Genomic DNA, 22,639 nt, shown 5'->3' with positions numbered 1-22,639 from the left:
TTAATTAATTAATTAATTAAATTAAATAAAGCTCATTGTAATAAAGTATCTGAAAAATGCCTGAAGAAATACCAAGCAAAATAACATTTCACAGGAGGAAGAAACCGTAACAACAGGATTGATTTCTTAGTTAGTCTTATTTAAATATTAATTTCTTATCATGGAAGGAAAGTTCCTTGAATCAAGGCATGGATTCTAGCAAAACTTTTTCTCAAATGGGCAACAGACACTAGAGGACATAACCAAGTTGACACTCCTTCAGGACAGGTAATAATGTAAGGACTTTTGGCCCCAGAAACTAATAAATTATACTAATCAGAATATATATTATCTGCATATTAGTATAATTTAAAAGAATAGTCATCCTCTTATTTGCATTTGCAAATTTTTACTGTTCAGAAATTGAGTTCCATGTATTTTTATATTTTAATAAGGCAGCCCCTTATGTTTGTATCACAGGGATAAAATAAATATTTGAAATTATTTATGCTTGAGGTATTTCCTTCTAAAGAGAAGCCTGCTGCTCAGCCCCTGGGCCTCCCTTTGCTGTGAAGAGTAACCTGGGAAATCACAAGAAACTAGAGAGACTCAGTGACTCTACATAATAAGGAATTGAACTAATTGCAGCATACACATAGGGACTCTGTCATGGGAGGAGTCAAAGTTGGGAGAGACATGACAGAGGGGAAATACTAAGAGAAAATATTAAGATGGGGAAAAATTGAGCAATTTTTCCTTTGGCATTTTCTTAAGAAAATTTTTTATCGATTTGTCTTTGAATGCTTTTAGGATTGGTGGACTTTTCTTCATCTGAATGCAAATTTGTGCTGAGACTGGACCAAGGCTGTGCTTTACATGGGTTACATTGATGTAAGGTTTTAAAAGCCTGTACATCTCTACATTTAGTCAATCTGCATAATAATAACCTTACAACGGAGACAGAACAAAAATATTTTTATTTTCCAAAACTGTAAATTGAGACTCATGGAAGTTAAAGTGATTTTCCCAAGATAACATAGTGGAGACTCAAAGCTGTGTCAGCTGGTGTTCTTTTCATTATAGCATGCTGCCTCTTTGAGATCAAAAACACTTAAATATGCCCAAGAACTACCAAATCTTCTCTTTTTCTTCCTTCTCCTTTTTATTCAAGGAGAGGGAATTAAAAGGAAAGACCTCTACTCTACAGCACTGTATAAAAGAATTTTCTGCAATGATGGCAATGTTCTGTGTTGTCCAATATGGAAGCCAACAAGCCACATGTGGCCATCGAGCATTCAAAATGTGTCTAGTGATTGAAGAACTGAGGGTTTTTTTAAAATTTAATTTTAATTAATTTAAATTTAAATAGCCACATTTGGCTAGTGGATAGGATACTGGACAGAACAACTCTAGAAGCTCCATGTGAGAGAGATCAGCAAATGCTCTAGGTATCTCAAACTAAAATAGTAATGGGAGTAAACTATACTTTATTATTGATCTTTAGTTTTCTGTTTGTTAGTGTATCTTAAAATCTAAACACTTCATAGACAACCAACATTGTGGTCCGTGCCATCTGGTTGGCTTAAGACATTTTTCTTGACATTTATACCTTCACCTAATCACCAACTATTATTTCCTCTGTAGCACCATTTATCAGATTTCTTCAGAAGTCTGTATGTGTTTCTTTGCTCTTCTTAATTTTTAAAATTGTTATTCTCTCTCTACTGTGTTCATAGTATTTAAGTAATGTACAGATGTACCCCTTCTAATATATAATGTATGTAAAGTCCAAAGCATCAATGTCCATTCTGAGTTTCTAGAAACATGGTGTATGTTTGCTCTTCCTTTGCAGTAAATGGGCACCAGGAACAAACCAGAAATATAAAACAGAATCAAAATTTCATGAAAAAAAAAGGGATTAGCCAGCCTTTCTCCTTACCACTAAAAGATTCATGTACAGCAGAAACTTTTCACCACCTTTAACTCCTACTTTTGTTAGGAAGTGTTCTCACACTTCCAAAAAGTTTTCCCTATTACTAGGTGCTTTAGTTCACTGAACAATTCAGTTTTATGTCTTGTTCGTTTGTTTCCAGAATTGTCAATTCTTTTAATAGAAAGTGGAATATGAGCTCTGAAGGGAAGAAAGACAACATTACGACCTCAAAGAATTGTGTAAGGAGTTGGATATATACACAAGATTTATATAACTGTCAATCAACTGCTATTGGAAGCCACACCTATCACAAGAGCTAGTGGGAGAAGCGTCATCTTATCCTAAAAGGAATCGTCTATGTGTTCCTTATGTCTTTGTAGAATACCAGTTGCACCAGTTACATTGGCAAGTCATTTGGTTATTGCTAATCTGACCAAACCTACTCCACAAGAAATAAGTTGGGATATTTCATATAAACTGAATGCAGATATAGCAGAGAGATTGTCATCACATCCTTCAATCGCCTTGCTTGTCAGGTTTTGTTTTGTTTTGTTTTTTTCAATTTTTAACTAAGTAGGTTAGGAAAAAATTACTAACCTCATCAGGTATTTAAAAATGTAAAGCAAAATATACGTGATTGAAGACGGTACTAGTTTACGCAGACAACTGTGAAGATAACTAGGATACTCTGTTAGTAGACTGATGTTGTTCAATGTAGACACTGTGTACAGATGCTAAGCTGTTAGTAAAGTGCTGCTTATAAGACATCTCTGCTTCCTGATACCTGAATCTGCAAATGTTGGACACTGTGCCCTAGGAGAATCTACAGCATCTGGGCACAGGAGGTCAGTTTCATGCGTCGAGATGTTGATGAACTTGTACACACAGGACGTGAATTTAAATGTTGGGAGCTCGGTATACGTATTAACCACTTTCCTCCTCAAGCCATGCCTTTCCTTTCCTCATTCGTGGAGAAGTTTTGAAATCTGGATGGTGATTACGGGGCAAAATGACAGATCCATCTAAGGAGCATTTTGCATCTGCTTTCTTTAGCCAGGGAGGGAAGGGGTTGATAGGAATGAAAGAGTGGCTCAAATAGGCAGGAAAATGATCGGCACTGCGACTGATTGAACCACTTTTGCTAAGGGACATAAAAATATTCTAATATTAAGGATTATTTTACAACTCTATGGAAGTATGCAGTAATGCATCTCGCATTTGTTTTGTCTTGATGACAAATGCACTCTTTGAGTCACAAGAGCCTGCCTTGTGTTAGTTATAAACAAAAATATATTTATATATATATTTATGTAACTACTATGTGCTTTAAAGAAAATTACTGTATGATTCAGCAGGGTTCTTTCATCCTTTTTTATCACCAGGGATATGCTGACTTGAATGGCTTCTTAGACAGGAATTGACAATGACATGGGCCTTAAGTACTGAAACAGCACAAAGTAAAAAGGAAAAAAAAAACACCCCCAAACCCTCCCCCCACATATGTTTAGACTCCCTTAATGTTTTTGCTTCAAAAACGATTAAGGGACTCTTTGTATTGTTTCCTTCAGCCAAGAGCAACTGTGGCTTCATAGGATTTCATAGTTGGGAAAACGGAGGCAATGTATCTTAAAAAAAAAAAAAAAAGAAGTGTTTTATTCTGAGGCAGGAGAACCGGAAATCTCCTTTGCCTCTCCCTCTCTCCTAATCCTTAGCCAAGAGTGTGGCAATTCTGCCACAGCCCATAGGAAGGACACTCATTAACAAGGGAGAAGGAGGCACAGATAAAAGATTCATTCTGTAGAATAATGAACTTGTCGGAACAAGTGGATCTAGACCAGAAAAACAAAATCCTTTCGCCACATGTCTGGTGGAAAGAGAGAAAACCCTCTTATTTTAGGTTTGTTTTTTGCTCCTGCATGAGCTGTTTTTCTTAGCAATCTTGAAACATTCATCATTGCTCTTTTGAGAGAAAAGGTTCAGGCTTTGGAACACAGTTATCTTTGAGACATCAGAGAAGAATATTTGAACCAAAGGCATAGATCCCTCATGAACTAAAGCTTTATTATTATTGTTTGTTCTCTAACCCTTTGCAACCCTGCACCTAAGCCAATAGCACTGTCATCTTGTCATACTTCTGATAAGTCCACAGGAGATGTTCTGAGTGAACTATAAAATGGTATTCCACTAGGGAATTCTATGTTCAATGGTCAGTGGTACCTTGGATGAGTTTTAGTTTTTCTTTTACCCTTCCAGGGCTGGCCTTGTCCAGAAATCTCATCTCCTTCAGGCTACAGCAGCTTAGGGCTCCTTCGTGTGTGTGTGCGTGCATGCGTGCGTGCGTGTGTGTGTGTGTGTGTGTCTTAAAGGTATAGGCAAATTTTTAGTCTTAACACCTGTAAGCCAGCACTGGTGCTGTTCTGTCCTAGAAATTTTAGCACTGCTCTGATACAATGAAACCTTCTTTCTCTCCAACTGGTTCAACTTCGGCATAGGCAGGATGACCGGAGCCTCTTCGAAACTTCATTGCAGGCCATCTGCTTGGGCGTCTCTGAAACAGAAAATGCAAAAATAATGAATACCAGAGTGATGGTCATATCATAAAAAAATGTATCTCCCTTCATCTACTTGTTTGGGAGAGAGAGCGTGTCAGCGGCGGGGAGGGGGTGAGGGGGCGGGGCAGAGGGAGAGGGAGAGAAGATCCTCAAGCTGACTCCTTGCTGAGTGTGGAGCCCGACATGGGGCTGGATCCCACGACCCTGAGATCACGATCTGAGCCAAAACCAAGAGTCCAACGCCCAACCCACTGAGCTAACCAGGGGCCCCAGTATTTGCCAAATATTTTAGAGTAACTTCTGAGTTAAATTTAGTAATACATTATCTCACATTACTACCACAGTTGGAATTACACATGCTCAAAGCCCCATGCTTGCATCTTCATTGTGGCATTATTAGCACCTCTCAGGGGACAGTCCGTTTGCCATAGCGGCCCCATGGGAGTGAGAGCTTCTCAAAGTCACAGTTTATGCCTTCTGCATACTTTTGTCTAAAAGATTCTATAAGTGTCTAACTTGGAAAAAATGAATTTAGTAAAAAATAAGTCTTCTGAATATATAGCCACTGACATTTCCTCTTCTCTAGAAAATAATATCATTTCATCTTATTTATTAATTCACTCAAAAATGTAAGGCCAGGGCGCCTGGGTGGCTCAGATGGTTAAGCGTCTGCCTTCAGCTCAGGTCATGATCCCAGAGTCCTGGGATCGAGTTCCGCATCGGGCTCCCTGCTCAGCGGGGAGCCTGCTTCTCCCTCTGCCTCTCTCTCTCTCTGTCTCTTACGAATAAATAAATAAAATCTTAAAAAAAAAAAAATGTAAGGCCATACAATTCTGCACAGTTCTTAGAAGCATGTCTCAAATTAGGCGCTAGACTTTTTAGTAAGCAAACTGAAAGAAAAATCACTTACTATCTTAAGAAATTACGTATTAGGCTGAGACTTCCCATACAGGACTTTTTGGGTTTGAAAGTTAACAGATGTCATGCCCTGAAAACTGAATCAAACATCAGAGGGCAGAGACAATCTCCAACCTATGAACTAAATAATGGCACAAGGAGACACTGGTCCTAAAATACAGGTTATTTAGTCTGACAAAAGAAGCGCACTTCTCCCCAGCACTCTGTCCATCAGACAAACCTCCTGTGATTTACAAATAGAAGTACTGATATGAAAATGCATTTTCACGGCCCCAGCAACACTAGAAGTATTGCTTTATTTATCAGAGTCTCTGCAATTTTGTAGTATATGAGACAATGAGTACTGAAGAAAGTTTGTTTCTGTCCAAAATTTATTTCTATCGAAAGAATTTTAATGTGAAAAATGTTAAATATCAGTGTAGATAAACTGACATTTGGCAACCTTCTAGATTTGCTAATTCCATTCCATAGGCAATGATTAATGGGTGTAGAGGAGTTTTCACATCAGGAAGGAGTGAGTATGAGCTCTACTTTCTAGAAAAATACTATTGAAGCAATTACATTCTGACTATTAATAATATTATTTACTGCTTGTATAACATTATGTGGTCAGAATGTTTTATATTTATTAGCTGATTAAGTCCATGGTGTATGTGGAAAACTCAATTATCCTTATTTTCCAGGAAAAGAAGTTAAAACAAAGAGAGGGCTAAATAGCAAATAGTGCGTCTTTGGTGGAACGAAAAATCATCATCGATGGAAATACACTGAGCATTTTTAGGGAGCTGAGCACTATAACTCATGATCACTCCTGTCGGTGGAAAAATGCCAATATGCCACCATGCTCACTATTTAGAACTCCCACTCCGGTTTCAGTTACTTCACAGTTGGGCTTTTGAAGGCACAGCTGCCCTAGTCCTTCTCTGAGTCAAGTAACACCACTAAGTCTTTGCGCCAAATCTCCACCTTTCCAAGGCCCGCCTGCCATCCAGCTGGCAAGTACAGCCCTGGGAACTAGCCTTAATTGACAACCCAGCACATAAAGACACTGTGCCGTCAGTGACTTAAAAAGGTGTGCAGATTATCATCAAGAAAATAAGGGTTATATGTTAAAGAAAAAAAAGAAGATAGCAGGAAGGGAAAAATGAAGGGGAGGAATCGGAGGGAGAGACAAACCATGAGAGCTATGGACTCTGAGAAACAAACTGAGGGTTCTAGAGGGGAAGGGGATGGGGGGATGGGTTAGCCTGGTGATGGGTGTTAAAGAGGGCACGTACTGAATGGAGTATTGTGTGTTATATGCAAACAATGAATCATGGAACACTACATCAAAAACTAATGGTGTAATGTATGGTGATTAACATAACATAACAAAATAAAATTTAAAAAAATTAATGATGCATTATATGTTGGATAATTGAATTGAAAGAAAGAAAGAAAGAAAGAAAGAAAGAAAGAAAGAAAGAAAAAAAGAAAAAGAAAAAGAAAGAAATAGAAAGAAAGAAAATAAGGAACAACAGGTGCTGGCGAGGATATGGTGAAAAGGGAAGCCTTATCCACTGCTGGTGGTAATGTAGATTAGTCCAGTCACTGTGGAAAACATATGGAGGTTCTTCAAAAAGTTAAAAATAGATCTGCCATATGATCCAGCAATTCCAATTCTGGGCATATACCCAAGGGAAATGAAAGCAGGCATTTGATGAGATCTTTGCACTCCCCCATGTTAATCACAGCATTATACACAGTATTATTCACAATAGCTAAGATGTGGAAACAACCCAAATGCCCACCAATGGATAAATGGATAAAAAAGCTGTACATATACACAATGGAATGTTACTCAGCCATGAAAAAGGAGGATATTCTGCCATTTGCAACAACATGGCTGGACTTTGAGCATATTATGCTAAGCGAGATAAGTCAGAGAAAGACAAGTACTATATGATAGCACTTATATATGGAATCTACAAAGGTCAAACATGTTAAAAAAACCAATTAAATGGTGGTTAACAGGAGATGGGGGCTGGAGGGATAAAACCATGGTGTTTCAGGGTACAGACCCGAAATGAGTATTGAGCCACAGAGATCTAATATACAGTATATTGAATATAGACAGTACTATTGTACTATAAGTATATAATGTGATAATAATGTTGCAACCTTATTATATCAATGTATCAAAGTAACATGCTGTACAACTTAAACTTATACAGTGTTACAGGTCAAATCTATCCAATTAAACATTTGTTTTAAATAAAAAGGAGCATAGTTGATGAGAATGATGATGATGATTCTTGTAAAAGTTGTATTTTATTAAGCTCTTAGCTGTATTTCATGCTTTATACTAGGCACTTTACTTACATAATCTCATTAAAATGCACAAGTCAATCATTTACATTTTGCACAAACCCATAAAGCTAGCAAATGGCAGAGCCAAGATTTAAAATGAGATCTACTTACTTCCAAAGTTAATTCTCCTTACTATAAAAATTGGTTCTTAAAATTCAGTGGCTTGTGTACGACTCATGTGAAATTTGTGAACATGGTTCCAATTTTATTTCAGTCTTAAAAATATAACTAGCAACTTTAGTATTCTGTTAGTAAGTCATAATTACTAATTAATAATTTTCTGTCTTAGGTGAAAGATTGGAGGATTACTGGTAATGTTTATCATGTACTTTGTGAGCTCATCACAGAGGTACTCAAAATAGAAAGTACAAAAATGCTGGGAAGTGAAGCTTCCTAACATGGTACAAACTTATTTTCTGAATTAACTGCATATCCTTAAGGAAAATTTCTCTTGATTTATTACTACTCATTGTAGGGGGGAAAAAAAAAGAAATACCCCAACAAGATTTAAAATGACTAGAGATCTCACCATTTACCCATACTTTGGTTCAACTATCAGTGGACATCACTTATATGCATTTCTAGGAACAATTAAATCACTGTACATACTATTTTATAAAATCATTTTTTTTGCACTTAAGGACACACTGAAAAAATTTATGAACTATCTCTATACAAAATTATTTTAAATGTCTATAGAGCATTACTCATAACTAAATCATGATTTATATAGTCAGTTTGATTTGGAGTTTTTTTCCAGATTTTTTGACAATATAAATAATTTTACAATGAATATCTTTGCTGATAACCTGATGGGAATATCTCCAGTCAGTTCCTTTTATAAACTCTCAAAAGTGGAATTATTGGGTCAAAAGAGAACACACAAATTATTTACTAAACACTTGAAATTTCTAGTATGGTGCTAGATGCTGAGTTGAAGGACACACGACCACAGAAAGGTATAGATGTGGTTTCCACATGGAAGATAAAACCATTTCAGAAGAAAGGGATTTTCAATGTAGGTTGAAAAGGTGAGAAAATACACTGAGGAATTAACATAGGTGTCAAAGATTCTAAAGTGAACAAGGTAGAATAGGTATAATCTCACTACAAAATTATTCACCACTAGTATTTTATTTGTGCAAAAGTAAAAAAAAAATTATAATTACTTCTATAGATTTTGACTAGATTAAAAGAAACGGTATTTCCCCCTGCCCCCATAATAATACCTCAAAATTTATAACAAAATCTAACAAATGTCATGTACTGAGGTCTTAAGAATTTGATGTGATTTTATGTTTTTTGAGAATTCCTTGATACCTCAATGTTAGCCCTAAAAATGCTGAACAAAGAGAAATAACTTTACCAAAATTCTGCTTCCTTTCTAAAATGCTTTCACATATCACAAATCAACTAATGATCTTAAATAAATCACTTTGTTTCCTCATGTGGAAACTAGTATCTGAGGGTTTGTCCGCTAAAATCATAGGATCCTTATACCTGCTTGCCTGAGGTAACTGACTTTACCACTCGGGAGACGATAATGATTTGAAAAACTTTTCAAGTTCTTCTGTCATTGTCCCTCTTGTCTCCCTCCACTAACTTTTAGGACTTCTAGATTTACAGGAAATCTATATAAATTAGTCCTAACTGAAATTGCTTTTCTATGTCAGTCTGCAGGTCAGAGATCTCCTTATGAATGAAAAAAATGGAGCATTTCTATGACTGTAATGGAATGAGTGAAGATTTAGTTCTTATAGAAAAATCTTGAATGTTGGTGGTAGAATATGAGGCATCTATCCAGAAGACAAAGACATCTAGAAATTTGGGCATGATGTCTGGCTCTGCCATGAAGTGTGATGGGTCACAACCTGGCACTTACACTTCTTTCTCGAGGTTTAGATATGTTCAAATCTGTGTTCTTTTTAGAATGGCTAATTCAAATTGTTAGAGAAACTGATAGGGGCCACGGGGTCACTTGCTAACAGAGCAGAATGTATGTTGAAAATTGAAAAATTCAAAACAGACTGTAAGGTTAATTCATTACAGAGATTCAGGATGTAATGCCTTAAAACATTGCTGGGTGTAATGCGTGGGTGATCTCTAATTTCATTTCTGAGAATTATTTATGTGATTAATCACATTCAGAAGAACATGTTCACATAGATCTGTTGGCACTGCGGTGGGCTGTGCAAACAGGTATTTTCCCTAATTACTCCTTCAGAACTATTAATTGAACAATCATCCAGATCTGTCTCAGTGGTCTGTGGCAAGATAATTAGCTGAAATATCCACAAACAATCCTGCAGGGTACCCTCCGTTAGCAGTGCACACAAAACCACAGCTGGAGATTTCTCTGCAAGCTTCGAGAGCAGAGCAGAGGTTTTTGGTTGGTGAGATGAGCCCTTGAAAGGAAGTTACTAGGTGTGAGCGTTAAAGGAAAGGGGCGAATTTTGAAATCCAAAGCCGAGCTAGAAGGCACCAGTGGTGCATGATGGCACTTGACAAACAGTTGTTCCAAAATTTCTGGTGTTTTGTGTTGCTTCCTTCAGTGAATGGTGGGGAAGAGGGAAGAGGCTGGGACCATGAGGCCCTGACAGCATCATAGACCTGTCACTTCCCAGCACAGGACTTACGCTAAGTCATGTTTTTTCTTTGTTTCTCAGTTTCCCCATTTGGAAAATAGAATGATCTAGATTACTGTTTTTCAAATTTTTCTTTTTTAATTAAAAAAGGTTTAAGCCACGGACCCTTTGTTCCAATCAAATATTACCTGGAAGCCTCAACAGGATCCAGGAGAGTAGGTTTCTCTTCATTGTGATGGAGAGACCCCCGCTTACACCCTCTCCCTGAGTCCTGAGGCTGCCTATGGATCCCACACTATCTCAGGGCACATTTTGGCAACTATAGAACTAAATCTGCGCTTCTCACACTTAACTGTGTATACAAATCACAGGGGCTCTCCTTAAAGTGCAGATTCTGATCCATTAGGTCTGGGGGAGGCCTGGGACTCTGCATTTCCAACAGGGTCCTAGGTGATGTTGCTGCTGCTGGTCCACACAGCACACTTTAAAAAAAAAATTAATTAGCCAACGTATAGTACATCATTAGTTTCAGATGTAGAGTTCAGTAATGCATCAGTCACATACAACACCCAGTGCTCATCACATCACGTGCCCTCTTTAATGCCCATCACCCAACTACCCCATCCCCCCCACCTCTCCTCCAGCAACCCTCAGTTTGTTTCCTAGATTTAAGAGTCTCTCATGGTTTGTCTCCCTCTCTGATTACTTCCATTCAGTTTTCCCTCCCTTCCCCTATGATCCTCTGTGCTGTTTCTTATATTCCATATTTGAGTGAAACTTGTCTTTTGTCTTTCTCTGATTGACTTCTTTTACTCAGCATAATACCCTCCAGTTCCATCCATGTTGATGCAAGTGGCAAGTATTCATCCTTTCTGATGGCTGAGTAGTATTCCATTGTATATATGAACCACATCTTCTTTATCCATTCATCTGTCGATGGACACCTGGGCTCTTTCCATAGTTTGGCTACTGTGGACATTAGTGCATGTGCCCCTTCGGATCACTACATCTGTATCTTTGGGGTAAATACCCAGTAGTGCAATTGCTGGGTTGTAGGGTAGCTCTATTTTTAACTTTTTGAGGAACCTCCATACTGTTTTCCAGAGTGGCTGCACCAGCTTGCATTCCCACCAACAGTGTAGGAGGGTTCCCCTTTCTCTGCATCCTCACCAACATCTGTTGTTTCCTGACTTGTTAATTTTAGCCATTCTGACTGCTGTGCGGTGGTATTTTATCACACAGCACACTTTGAATAGGAAGGGTAATGATTCTCTACAATGTCTTCCAACAGGAACATTCTTTAAAAGTGGGTGGTAGAAAAAATATTCATCTTTGACCTTCCCTGTGTCTCCAGTGGACCTTTGTGGGAACTGAACACGTGTTCAAACAACTGGGTCAACCTTTCCATATTTAGCTTTGATAAAACTGAACTGTCCAGAGGGAAGGATTTTTTTTTCCTTTTTCATTAGTTCTAAACACAAATTATTCTCTATTCCCTTTATTTTGTGTTGAATATTATTTCAACACAAGGTATGCCAAGTTATAAATATCTGAGTCACCAGATTTGGCAAATAAACACACAAAACACCAGTTAAATTTGAATTTCAGATAAACAGTGAATAATTTCTCAAAACTATACTTCATCAGACATACTTATATTAAAAAAATTACTCATTTATTCTTTGAAATTAAAATTTATCTAAGTGTCCTGTATTTTTTTTGGCAACCCTATCCACAGGAAAACACAATGGCTTTGGGCCCTGGCCAGTCAAACTTGCAATCTCATTAAAACAAACTACTCCTATTTGTGGCTGTGCCTCCTTGCTTCATGAATTGTAGGTCACTTTTTCCTTAAAAAGAGTAACTCAGATTGATTGGTCTGTCTTCTGGTGTGGTCAAGAATCCCAAGCAATAACTCCTGTGTGAAGCAAAGCCTGGGTGTTCTTTTACATATTTTTTACTCATCTTATTTTAATTGCTTTTCTCATGTGGAAGCCGTTTATCATCCTGCAGTTGCCTCTTCTCCAACCTACAACTGCTCCTTGCCACGGGTATACCGCCTTCATTTTAGAACTGTCCTACGGATGATCCTGAAAAATCAGTTAATATCATCATAGTTGGTACATGTCCAAGAAGAAAATGATCTCAACGCACGTAGACAACAGCTATATACTGGGATTAACAAAATCATCATGTTTTTCATGTGATTTTCCTAAAGCTAAAGGATTCTTAAAATAAATATTAAGTGACATCTGCCTCCTCTTGAAGACAATATTAATTTTGGTAATAGTCATGAAATGAAATGAATAATAATAATGACCAAAAAAGAAATGCAGACAGTGAAAAATCTTCCTGTTTTAAACTTCATAGATATAATCATGCCAGGGAAAAACATTACAAATAAAATAAATATTTCCATAAAAACGGGAAAATAGAATGACTTAATGTATTTTTTGAACTGCATATAAACTAACTTCATTTAAAAATAGTCATGGTTTTCTTAATGAGATAACACCTCATACAAGTCAGAATGGCTAGAATTAACAAGTCAGGAAACAACAGATGTTGGCGAGGATGCGGAGAAAGGGGAACCCTCCTACACTGTTGGTGGGAATGCAAGCTGGTGCAGCCACTCTGGAAAACAGTATGGAGGTTCCTCAAAAAGTTAAAAATAGAACTACCATACGATCCAGCAATTGCACTACTGGGTATTTACCCCAAAGATACAAATGTAGTGATCCGAAGGGGTATGTGCACCCCAATGTTTATAGCAGCAATGTCCACAATAGCCAAACTATGGAAAGAGCCAAGATGTCCATCAACAGATGAATGGATAAAGAAGATGTGGTATATATATATATGTATATATATATGTATATATACATATATACACACACACACACACACACACACACACACACACACAATGGAATATTATGCAGCCATCAAAACCCCCCCCCGAAATCTTGCCATTTGCAACAATGTGGATGGAACTAGAGGGTATTATGCTAAGTGAAATAAGTCAATCAGAGAAAGACAAGTATCATATGATCTCACTGATATGAGGACTTTGAGAAACAAGACAGAGGATCACAGGGGAAGGAGGAAAAAATGAAACAAGATGAAACCAGAGAGGGAGACAAACCATAAGAGACTCGTAATCTTAGGAAACAAACTGAGGGTTACTGGAGTGGTGGGGGGGTGGGAGGGATGCGGGGCTGGGTGATGGACATTGGGGAGGGTATGTGTTATGATGAGCGCTGTGAATTGTGTAAGACTGATGAATCACAGACTTGTACCTCTGAAACAAATAATACATTATATGTTAAAAAAAAAAAAGATAGTAGGAAGGGAAAAATGAAGAGGGGGAAATCGGAGGCGGAGACGAACCATGAGAGACTATGGACTCTGAGAAACAAACTGAGGATTTTAGAGGGGAGGGGGTGGGGGGATGGGTTAGCCCGGGGTGGGTATTAAGGAGGGCACATATTGCATGGAGCACTGAGTGTTATGCACAAACAATGAATCATGGAACACTACATCAAAAACTAATGATGTAATGTATGGTGACTAACGTAACATAATAAAATAAAATTAATAAAAAAGAGAAAAAATAGTCATGGTTTTTACAAAATTATCATTTTATCATTTTATTTTTTTTTCTTTTTCAAGTTTTTATTGAAATTCTAGTTTGTTAACATAACTAACTAGTTAGTGTAATATTGGTTTCAGGAGTAGAATTCAGTGATTCATCACTTATATACAACACCCAGTGCTCATCCCAACAAGTGCCCTCCTTAATGCCCATCACTGTCTAGCCCATCTCCCACCCACCTCCCTCCATCACCCCTCAGTTTGTTCTTTATCATTAAAAGTTTCTTATGGTTTGCCTCCCTCTCTCTTTTTTTACCCCTTCCCCCATGTTCATCTGTTTTGTTTCTTAAATTCCAAATATAAGTGAAATCATATGGTGTCTTTCTCTGACTGACTTGTTTTGCTTAGCATGATACTCTCTATCCCCAGCCATACTGTTGCAAATGGCAAGATGTCATTCTTTTTGATGGCTGAGTAATACTCCATTGTGGACATTTAGGCCCTTTCCATAATTTGGCTATTTTTTTTTTTTTTTCAAAAAAGACACATGAAGAAATCCTGCTAAATGAGTCAACTCCACAATGTTCAGAGACTGATTTGTATGATGCAATAACAGAATTGAAGTAACTCAAGTTGTTTTGTCATCTTCACAACCACGACGCTATCCTTCTTTACTTAGAATCTACTATTTTATTTATCTTTTAGTGTGTTTTTATTTTTTTTCTTCTTAAAGTTTTTATTTGAATGAGAATCTACTGTTTTAACACAGATATATGTAGTACTATATGGGCTGGAGACCCACTGCACCTGAACAAGTGCAAAGGACTCCAGATTCTTAGGAATTTATTCCCTAAATGAATGCATGCAGCTGAGTCTGTGGTCAGGGGCCAAGTGTGTAACTGGGAGTTCTTGAAATGTTTACTAAAGGACAAGTAATACAACTGCACTAATTGGAAGTATACATATATATTATGTTAGCAAAACTCAACAGTGACTGAATCAACGTGTTAGAGCTTAGATTAGCAAGTTTTGGACATAATTTAGAATTTCAGGCACATAGAGATAATAAAATGCTGACATTATTTTAGACAGGTTTATTATAATTATACCATTCTCTCTAGACAATGCACCCCCATATTACCTGTACCTGAGGCAGGTTGCTCTCAATGCCCTTCCCTTGTGCACAAGGAGACTCACAGTAAGTATTTGTGTTGACTGGCACAGATCTTATTCTATAGTTTATGCCCCATGAGGGGGACAATTATCCAGATTCTTAGGTGACAAGCTTTCTTCTTGACTTTCTTTCTTTCTTGACTTCAGCTCATTATTGGCTGTTTTGTTGCCCCAAATGAGAATGATGGGTGACAGTTACTATTAGTTAATTCATGTGGGTATAAATGCATTCAGTCAGCCCATAAAATTACTATTTAAGCACCTATATGTAAAACACAACACTGAACTCAAGACACATAGCATATTTAAGAAAAATAAGATATTTGCATAGAAAAGCTTGAATAGGAGCTAACCAATTAGTACAGGATAAAAATTCACAGGCAATAGGTTTGAAATCAAGTATCTGCTGCAAGTATTTGACAATGAATTCCATGAATTTTGAGGAAAGAGGCCTTCATTTGAATTTGAATCATCACAGATGCTTTTGTGGGCACACTGAATATAAAGACAGAGAGCAGCGGGGCACCTGGGTAGCTCAGTGGGTTGTGTCCACCTCTTGGTTTTGGCTCAGGTCATGATCTCAGGGTTGTGGGATCAAGGCCTGTGTTGTGCTTCTTGCTGGGTGTGAAGCCTGCTTAAGATTCTCTCTCTCCCTCCCCATCCCGGGTCAAGCTCACACACACACGCACATTCTCTCTCCTAAAAAAAAAAAAAAAAAAAAAAAAAGAGCAGAATAAAATTCCCTGTCGTTGTAGACTTGGTGCTACTCACAGGACTCATTCCTGGTCTTTGGAAAACCTCAGCCACTGGCTTGTGTGCTTTGTTTTTTCCCCTCTACTTTATCCCCTCTGGCAACTTTAATGACTTCAACATTCTCTTCTTCAGGGGGCCTTCTGGATCATTTTGAAAATACCCACTTCTATGTCTTCTATATTGCTCATTTACTCATCTCAAAACAGTCACCTCCACAGCCTGGCCTCTCAGTCCTTTAGATTGTGGGTCCCTGCTTTCCATTAGTGTCATCCAGGCTAGACCCAACTTCTGACAGTCTGAATTCCATGGTGGCCTGTCAGTCACCTCCCTGTCTGTTCCCTCCTCTGATGATCAATCCTGGGTAAGTTCTGCCATCTTCATCAGAAATCCTCATCTTCTGTATTTTCCTATTCCGACCCTAAGCAGTCCCAACTACTACAGAAGAAAGTCACACATGCAGATTAATCCAGCTGCAAAGAATCACACGCTTTCAATTGTGAAGTCAGTGATTACTTCTCTTCTTGTTAAATCCTTATGATATATTCAAACTCCAGCCAACCCCATGCTGCCCTCCATCAGTCTTGTATATCATCACCCATTTTCCTTGAGAAGGCTAAGCCTTTAGGAAGATGCTAATCCTTTCCCCTTTCTCTTCATTAATGCCTTTATAGCTACTCATCCTTCCTTCTTATCTGAAATAAAAAGATGCCTCTGCTGTATAATTGCCTCTCCTACTCAAGTCTGTCTGGGCTATGAAGTTACTTCATTTCTCCCTCCTCGTCCAGCACCTTAAAACACTCCTTTCATTGTTTCTTTGCCTTATGCCTACACTTCACATCAAAAAGCCCTTTATTTGATGTTTCTTTGTAACCTCAGTACTCTACTCTCTTGAATGTCTGACTGGATCCACTGCCTTCACATTACAAAACCATATTTCACATCCTTCAGTCTGTGTCTGCTCTCTTCCCTGGATCTGCATTGTTTCATGTTACAAATGACCTGATTGCCAAGTTAGTACCTTTTTTTTTTTTTTCCCCTTATTCTGTGACTTCTCTAGAGCACTTTAAACTGCTGCTTCCCTTTCATTTTTGACCCTCTTCCTTTTGTAGGCCTTCCATGATTACACATTCTCTTGTGTCTTGTGTACTTTTTCCCCCTCTTAAACTTGTCTCCTTTCCTGGTTTATAAACACTGTTAACATGTCCTAAGGTTTAGCCAGGAATGCTGTAATCTCTCTATTCCCCACGGCATTCTTCTTTATTCTCTTGGGTTTCAATTTCTACTATAGTAACTGCCATTTCTTTCTCACCTGACTGCTTTATCTCAATCCATTCCTTTTCTTCAGTTGCTTTTTCCAAGACGGCCAACTGTGATTTGACCATCAGCTCAAAGCAAACATGCTTCAAGTTCATCCCCTCATTTTCCTTCCTAAACTAATTTTATCTCTGACATTTCTAATTCTGTCACTAAAAAATGTAATTTCCCAGTTGCTCAGATTTTGTACTTCGGGGTTATCCGTAATCCTTTCTTCTTCATCCCACATTCAACACAAAGAATCAGGATACCCTCCCCACCTTCATCACTAATCAGCTGTAGGAGTTTTGGCAATTGTTTAATTTCTTGGAATCTCAGTTACCTTATCTGTGTAATAGGGATATAACAATGCCTCCCATTTGTGGACCTCATTGGGAAGTAAGGAGACTCAAAGATCATTGCTTGAAAACACTTTCTGACACAAAGCTTTATGCAAATGAAAATTGCTAAATTCTGTCTTCTTCCTCCATGTGGCTCTTGAGTTAGCCTCATTCCATCCTGCCCACCAGTACCCTAATTCTGCTCCCAGCTATCATCTGCACATGGACTGCTGACACAACCTTGAACTCTCCTGAGAGCTCTTCTACTCTTCTAGCTTTCTCCAACTCCATTTTCAACTTTTACTTCTTCTTCTTTTTTTTTTTTAGAAAGAGAGAGAGTGAGAGAGAGAGAGAGTGTGGGGAGGGGCAGAGGGAGAAAGAGAATCTTCATCAGGCTCAATGCCCAGCACGTAGCCTGATGCGGGGCTTGATCTCATGATACTGAGATCATGACCTGAGCCAAAATCAAGAGTCAGACACTTAACTGGCTGAGCCAGCCAGGTGTCCCCAACTTTTACTTCTTTGTTACATCATGGATTCCCATTGCTTGTAGAATGAAGTCCAGATTACATAGTTCTTTAAAGCCTGTCACATCTAACCTGCATCTACATTAAAGCCATTCCCATACCAATCCATAGATATCAATATGGAGTCGAGTGAGTTCATTCTTCTTGCTCTTTCTTGATTTAATGCTTATAAAAAATCATAACATACCTACCTCTCTTCTATATGCTTAGGCCCAGCATAGCATTTTTTTTCAGCACTCTGCTCTAATTCCACCTCTTTGATAAATTCGTCCCTGATTAATCCCTGATTTGTCCCTCTCTTTCCTTTGGATTTTATAGTACTTGGTTGCACCCTTTATTCAGCATTGAGCATACCCTTACTGTTCCTTTTATTATTATTGAATTCATACGTGGCTATTTGGCCTTTAAAGTTTTTATGTTCTCTATCTCTCTATATATAATAAGCAGGGAATATGAGTATACACAGGGTGACCATATGATGGGTTTACTGTCCAAATTAGGACACTTTTGAGAGTAAATGGATTACTATTAACAATTATATCAGACAATAGACATAAACTGGGACAGTCCAAAGCAGACTGGGATGGATATTTACCCTAATTATACCTCTCTGTGATATTAAGAGCATCTACTAGATTGCACTGCACAAGTAGGGGTTTTAGTTTTGATTGATTTTCCATGCTACAAGCAGAGAAGGTTTCAGTCTTCCTTAGCATTAGTCTTAGTTTATAATATCATGTTGATACTGCATTTGATAGTATCTCTTGATTTTTTTGAACTACATTGCTACAAGTGATTGTTTTCTACTAAAATAGAGTAATAATCTGCTATTAGTTAGGCACTTTACTGTGAGGAAAGCAAGTTGCAGTGAGTGTAAAAATGGGCCAGTTCACTGCTACACAGTGACTCGGTTAAAAGACAAGATAGTGCTGCTCTGGTCATAAATGTTCTAATAAAAGTGGAATGTGAGTTAGTGCTGCTCTGTACAACAATAAGCCTGGCAGTGATCCTCAAGAGGTTGTTCTCATAAAGTTACTTGTATCTGGAGCACCACTGTGTTTCTGAGTGAAGTCAAAGGAAAGCTAGTAAATTAAGTTCTAATTAACCATGACTTTAGGAATGGTAAATAGTTAGCTATTTTCTGCCCTAAAGTGGTGTGTGCTTTAATCCACGTTTAATCACAAGATTAGGCAACAACCCAATAGAATGATTTATACCATCAAACCCAAGAGTGGGTGCTATTTATTTGATGATTTAGAGTAATGCTTATCAATCAAACCAGGGCCAACATAGAACCATATTTGGCTGGTATTTCATGATACGTGTCTAATTTGTGCATGTTTAAATTTAAATGAAATTAAAAGTTTTAGAAAAAAACTTAAAAGGCAGATAGCATACTTTTTACCTACTCAAGTTATACATTGAAAAATGGATATCCATAATGAGGTATCTTTTTTAAATTTGAGAAGCTTGACCTATTTATTTTGGAATTTTGGATACATACTATCGCTTGTCAAATGAATTCAGAAATTGAAGTTAAAAAATACTTACGATCCCGAGAAGGGGAACAATAAAGCATTAGTACGGCAGGAAAATAAAAGCTAAGGAAGTGTGCTGTAGAAGATGAATTATAAAGGTATTACAGATGCCTTTAAAATGATGTTAACAAACAATGTTATAACTGACTATCAGTATTTAATCCTTTACTTAGGGCCTCCAGCAATGTTCATTACTGTCCTTTACAAAGATTCAAGTAGTTCCACAAAAACGTGGTTGAGAGAGTAAGACATTCATCCTGTGTAAACACTGGTAACCATTCTAATGATATTACATGAGTCAGGTTATAGTCTTGGAAGTAACTCCAATCTTTACAGTATTTTAAAAATAAAAAAAAAGAAATAAAAAAAGAAAGATATCTGAGATATATGAATTAGAACCTATAGAAATGACTTTTTATTGCACAATTGATGATATTATATCCAAGGGTTGATAACACGGTTTGTGAATTATTTAGGATACTTGTTCTCTTTCCCTTCTTCTTATTTGGGTAACTCACCAACATTTGCATAAGAAAGGAGGGCAGGTATGGGAAATAAATGAACCCCTCCAATAAATACAAGAAAGTAGGGGTTGGAAATAAATGGTACTTATACAACTTTTGGCTGAAACTAATGACTATTAAATTTTTTCCTTTCCTTTTTTATTTTAAAAATTCCAGTATAATTAATGTACAGTGACTATTGACTATTTTTAAAAATAGTGCTTGTAACACAATGCTGATGAAAGATGTCTGGGAGTGACCAAATATGGTTTCAATTCCTGTTGGGTTAGGGGTTGAGGGATTGAGGAGTTGACCAAAATTCACAAAGCTGCTAAGTTAAAAGCTGGAACTTATACAAGGTTTGCCCCCTTTGTACTGTACTCTTGCTACTTCACCTTACTGGTTCCTGGTTCCATTACCATAAACGCCAAGGCCTTAAGCAAATCACTTCCCATCTCTTGTAATTCATGTCCTCATGTGTAGAATGAGAAAGTGGACTAACATGGGTTCTCTACTTAGTATGAGCCTAAGGCTTCCAGTCTGCCTTAACCCCTGGTAAATCTGTGCCAATAGTTTTTAAAAAGGGCAATATTTTTTTATCAACAATGTTATTTTATGCATTTAAAACATACTGTGAATGACTCAAATAAAATATTCCAATAAGATTTGCATTAAAAATGTCTGAATTTATCAAATCTTATAACATCAAAGTTGTGGTTTAAAGATCTGTTCATATTTTCAAAGCCTAGAAATGTGTTTTCTAGGAAAATGGAAATTTCTCTTTAGGTGAGACATATGATGCAAATAGTTGTGACCTTGACTTTTGTGCATTTGATTTTTCCTTAAGTTTTCTTCTACCTTCAACTTTCTATCATTTCATGATTCTGTTTATTGAAGTTCCACTTGGATTACTTTAGATGAGACTATTTATTCAGAAAATATTTATTAAGCATTGTGCTTCTCTTTGGGGACAAAAACAATAAATAAGACAGATGTGCTGTCCCCTGGAGCTCCCACATTGTTATTAAAGTTGACCAAGAAGTAAAATAAAACAATACAATAAGAAAAGTCTGATTTTGTCTTAAAGTCAGTCCCTTGAAAGAACTGATCAGTCAGTTCTACCTATTAACCAGAGTTAATAGAAAAGAACTTTAAATCTCAATCTCTGGTTACTTATCTGTTCCACTGAAATACCAGAAATCATTTCATTTGAAAAATTGAAATATACAAGGGTCCCTGAGTGGCTCAGTCAGTTAAGCATCCTCAACTCTTGATTTCAGCTCAGGTCATAATCTCAGGGTCATGAGATTGAGCCCTGAGATGGGCAGTCATATGGGGGAAGTCTATAGATGTGTTCTGAGTGGTGCCAGAAGGCTGAATTGAGTTTACCAGCTCTCGTTTGATATCTCTGTTGTCATTTTGTTTATCTAAAGTTCTCTAATTTTTCCCAGGAAAGACTCATGAAAACAATATTGCCAGAGTTCTTGTATGTTGGTAATAGTTTATGGTGCTCTTTATACTTGAAGGTTGGTTTTATTGAATATAAAGCCTTGGTCTACACAGCCTTTGCTTTAATATTTTTATACCATTTTCCTCTGGCACAAAAAGTCGACGATGATCTAATTAATAATCCTTTATAAATCAGGTGTTCCATTTGTCTAAGGGGCACAATGGATTTTCTTTCTTTTTTAAGAAACATTCACTGATTTTACTAGAATAAATCTTAATAGTGGTTGGTTTTGGTCAGTCATCTCAGGTACCTAGTGAGTTCTTTCAATACTTAGATTTTTTTAAGATTCAAGAAATTTGTAAAAAATTACAGCTTGTGGTATTGATTGATTGATTGCTTTGGTTTTCTTCCTTAGGGATTCCTATTATCCACATGTTGGATCTTCTTTGCAAATCTTCAATATTTGTTATTATCTCTTGTGAAAGAAGATCCAAAATGAAGCAAGCATTGATAAGAGAGTCACTCATAGTGTTGAAAAGACATTGAGGAAGTAGGGCCTATGCACACTTCCTGCTTTCAATTCCTGGAACATCATGAATTTTTGACTTTTGTCAATTGCAAATTGACCACCTCTTGGAACAGATCCTTCTACTTTGGATTGAAATAGAGATAATGTAACACTTGTTAGCTAAATAGCCAATCATGTATTAGATAATCAGTTTAAACTCTGCCAGCACCAATCAATTCTTTCAAAACAAGTTACGTAACCTTGCAGTTTTTGTTGTTATAAGCCTGCGTTGTCTGCAATTCAATCCGGAGCACACTTTTGATTTAGGTCAATTCTGTCTCCTGGACTGCAACTTCTAAGACCCCAAATAAACACTTTTCAATGCTTTACAGACTTTTTGTCTCCATTGACACTCTCAGATTCTTTTTATCTCCTTCTTTAATTCTTTTCAACTAAAAAAGATATCTCCCTTTTAACCTTTTATTTCTCCTAAGTCATTAAGAATTGTGTTTGTTTGCTCTTCTTGTTATCTAGTGTTTTCCCCTCATTTCCAAAATGATTTTTTGATGTTCACCATGGTTTTTCTAAGTTTCTTTAATACCAATTTGGGCTGTTCTTTTCTGTTTTGCATCATTTTCTTAAT

General features: G+C 37.2%; 1 protein-coding gene across 2 annotated transcripts in view; it reads right to left on the bottom strand.

Moving 5' to 3' along the window:
• Nucleotides 1-937: 937 nt before the first annotated feature.
• Nucleotides 938-22,639, bottom strand: part of PLXDC2 (plexin domain containing 2) — a 462,643-nt gene continuing 440,941 nt past the window's right edge. For both annotated transcript variants that reach the window (XM_078075200.1, XM_078075201.1), the window contains one exon: nucleotides 938-4,460. In XM_078075200.1, the coding sequence (XP_077931326.1) occupies nucleotides 4,344-4,460 (117 nt within the window). In that variant the 3' untranslated portion in view covers nucleotides 938-4,343. The remainder of the gene's footprint in view (nucleotides 4,461-22,639) is intronic.

This window comes from Halichoerus grypus, chromosome 6 (genome assembly GCF_964656455.1).
Source record: "Halichoerus grypus chromosome 6, mHalGry1.hap1.1, whole genome shotgun sequence".
Taxonomy (NCBI): Eukaryota; Metazoa; Chordata; class Mammalia; order Carnivora; family Phocidae; genus Halichoerus; species Halichoerus grypus.
This window is presented reverse-complemented; position numbering and strand designations above follow the sequence as displayed.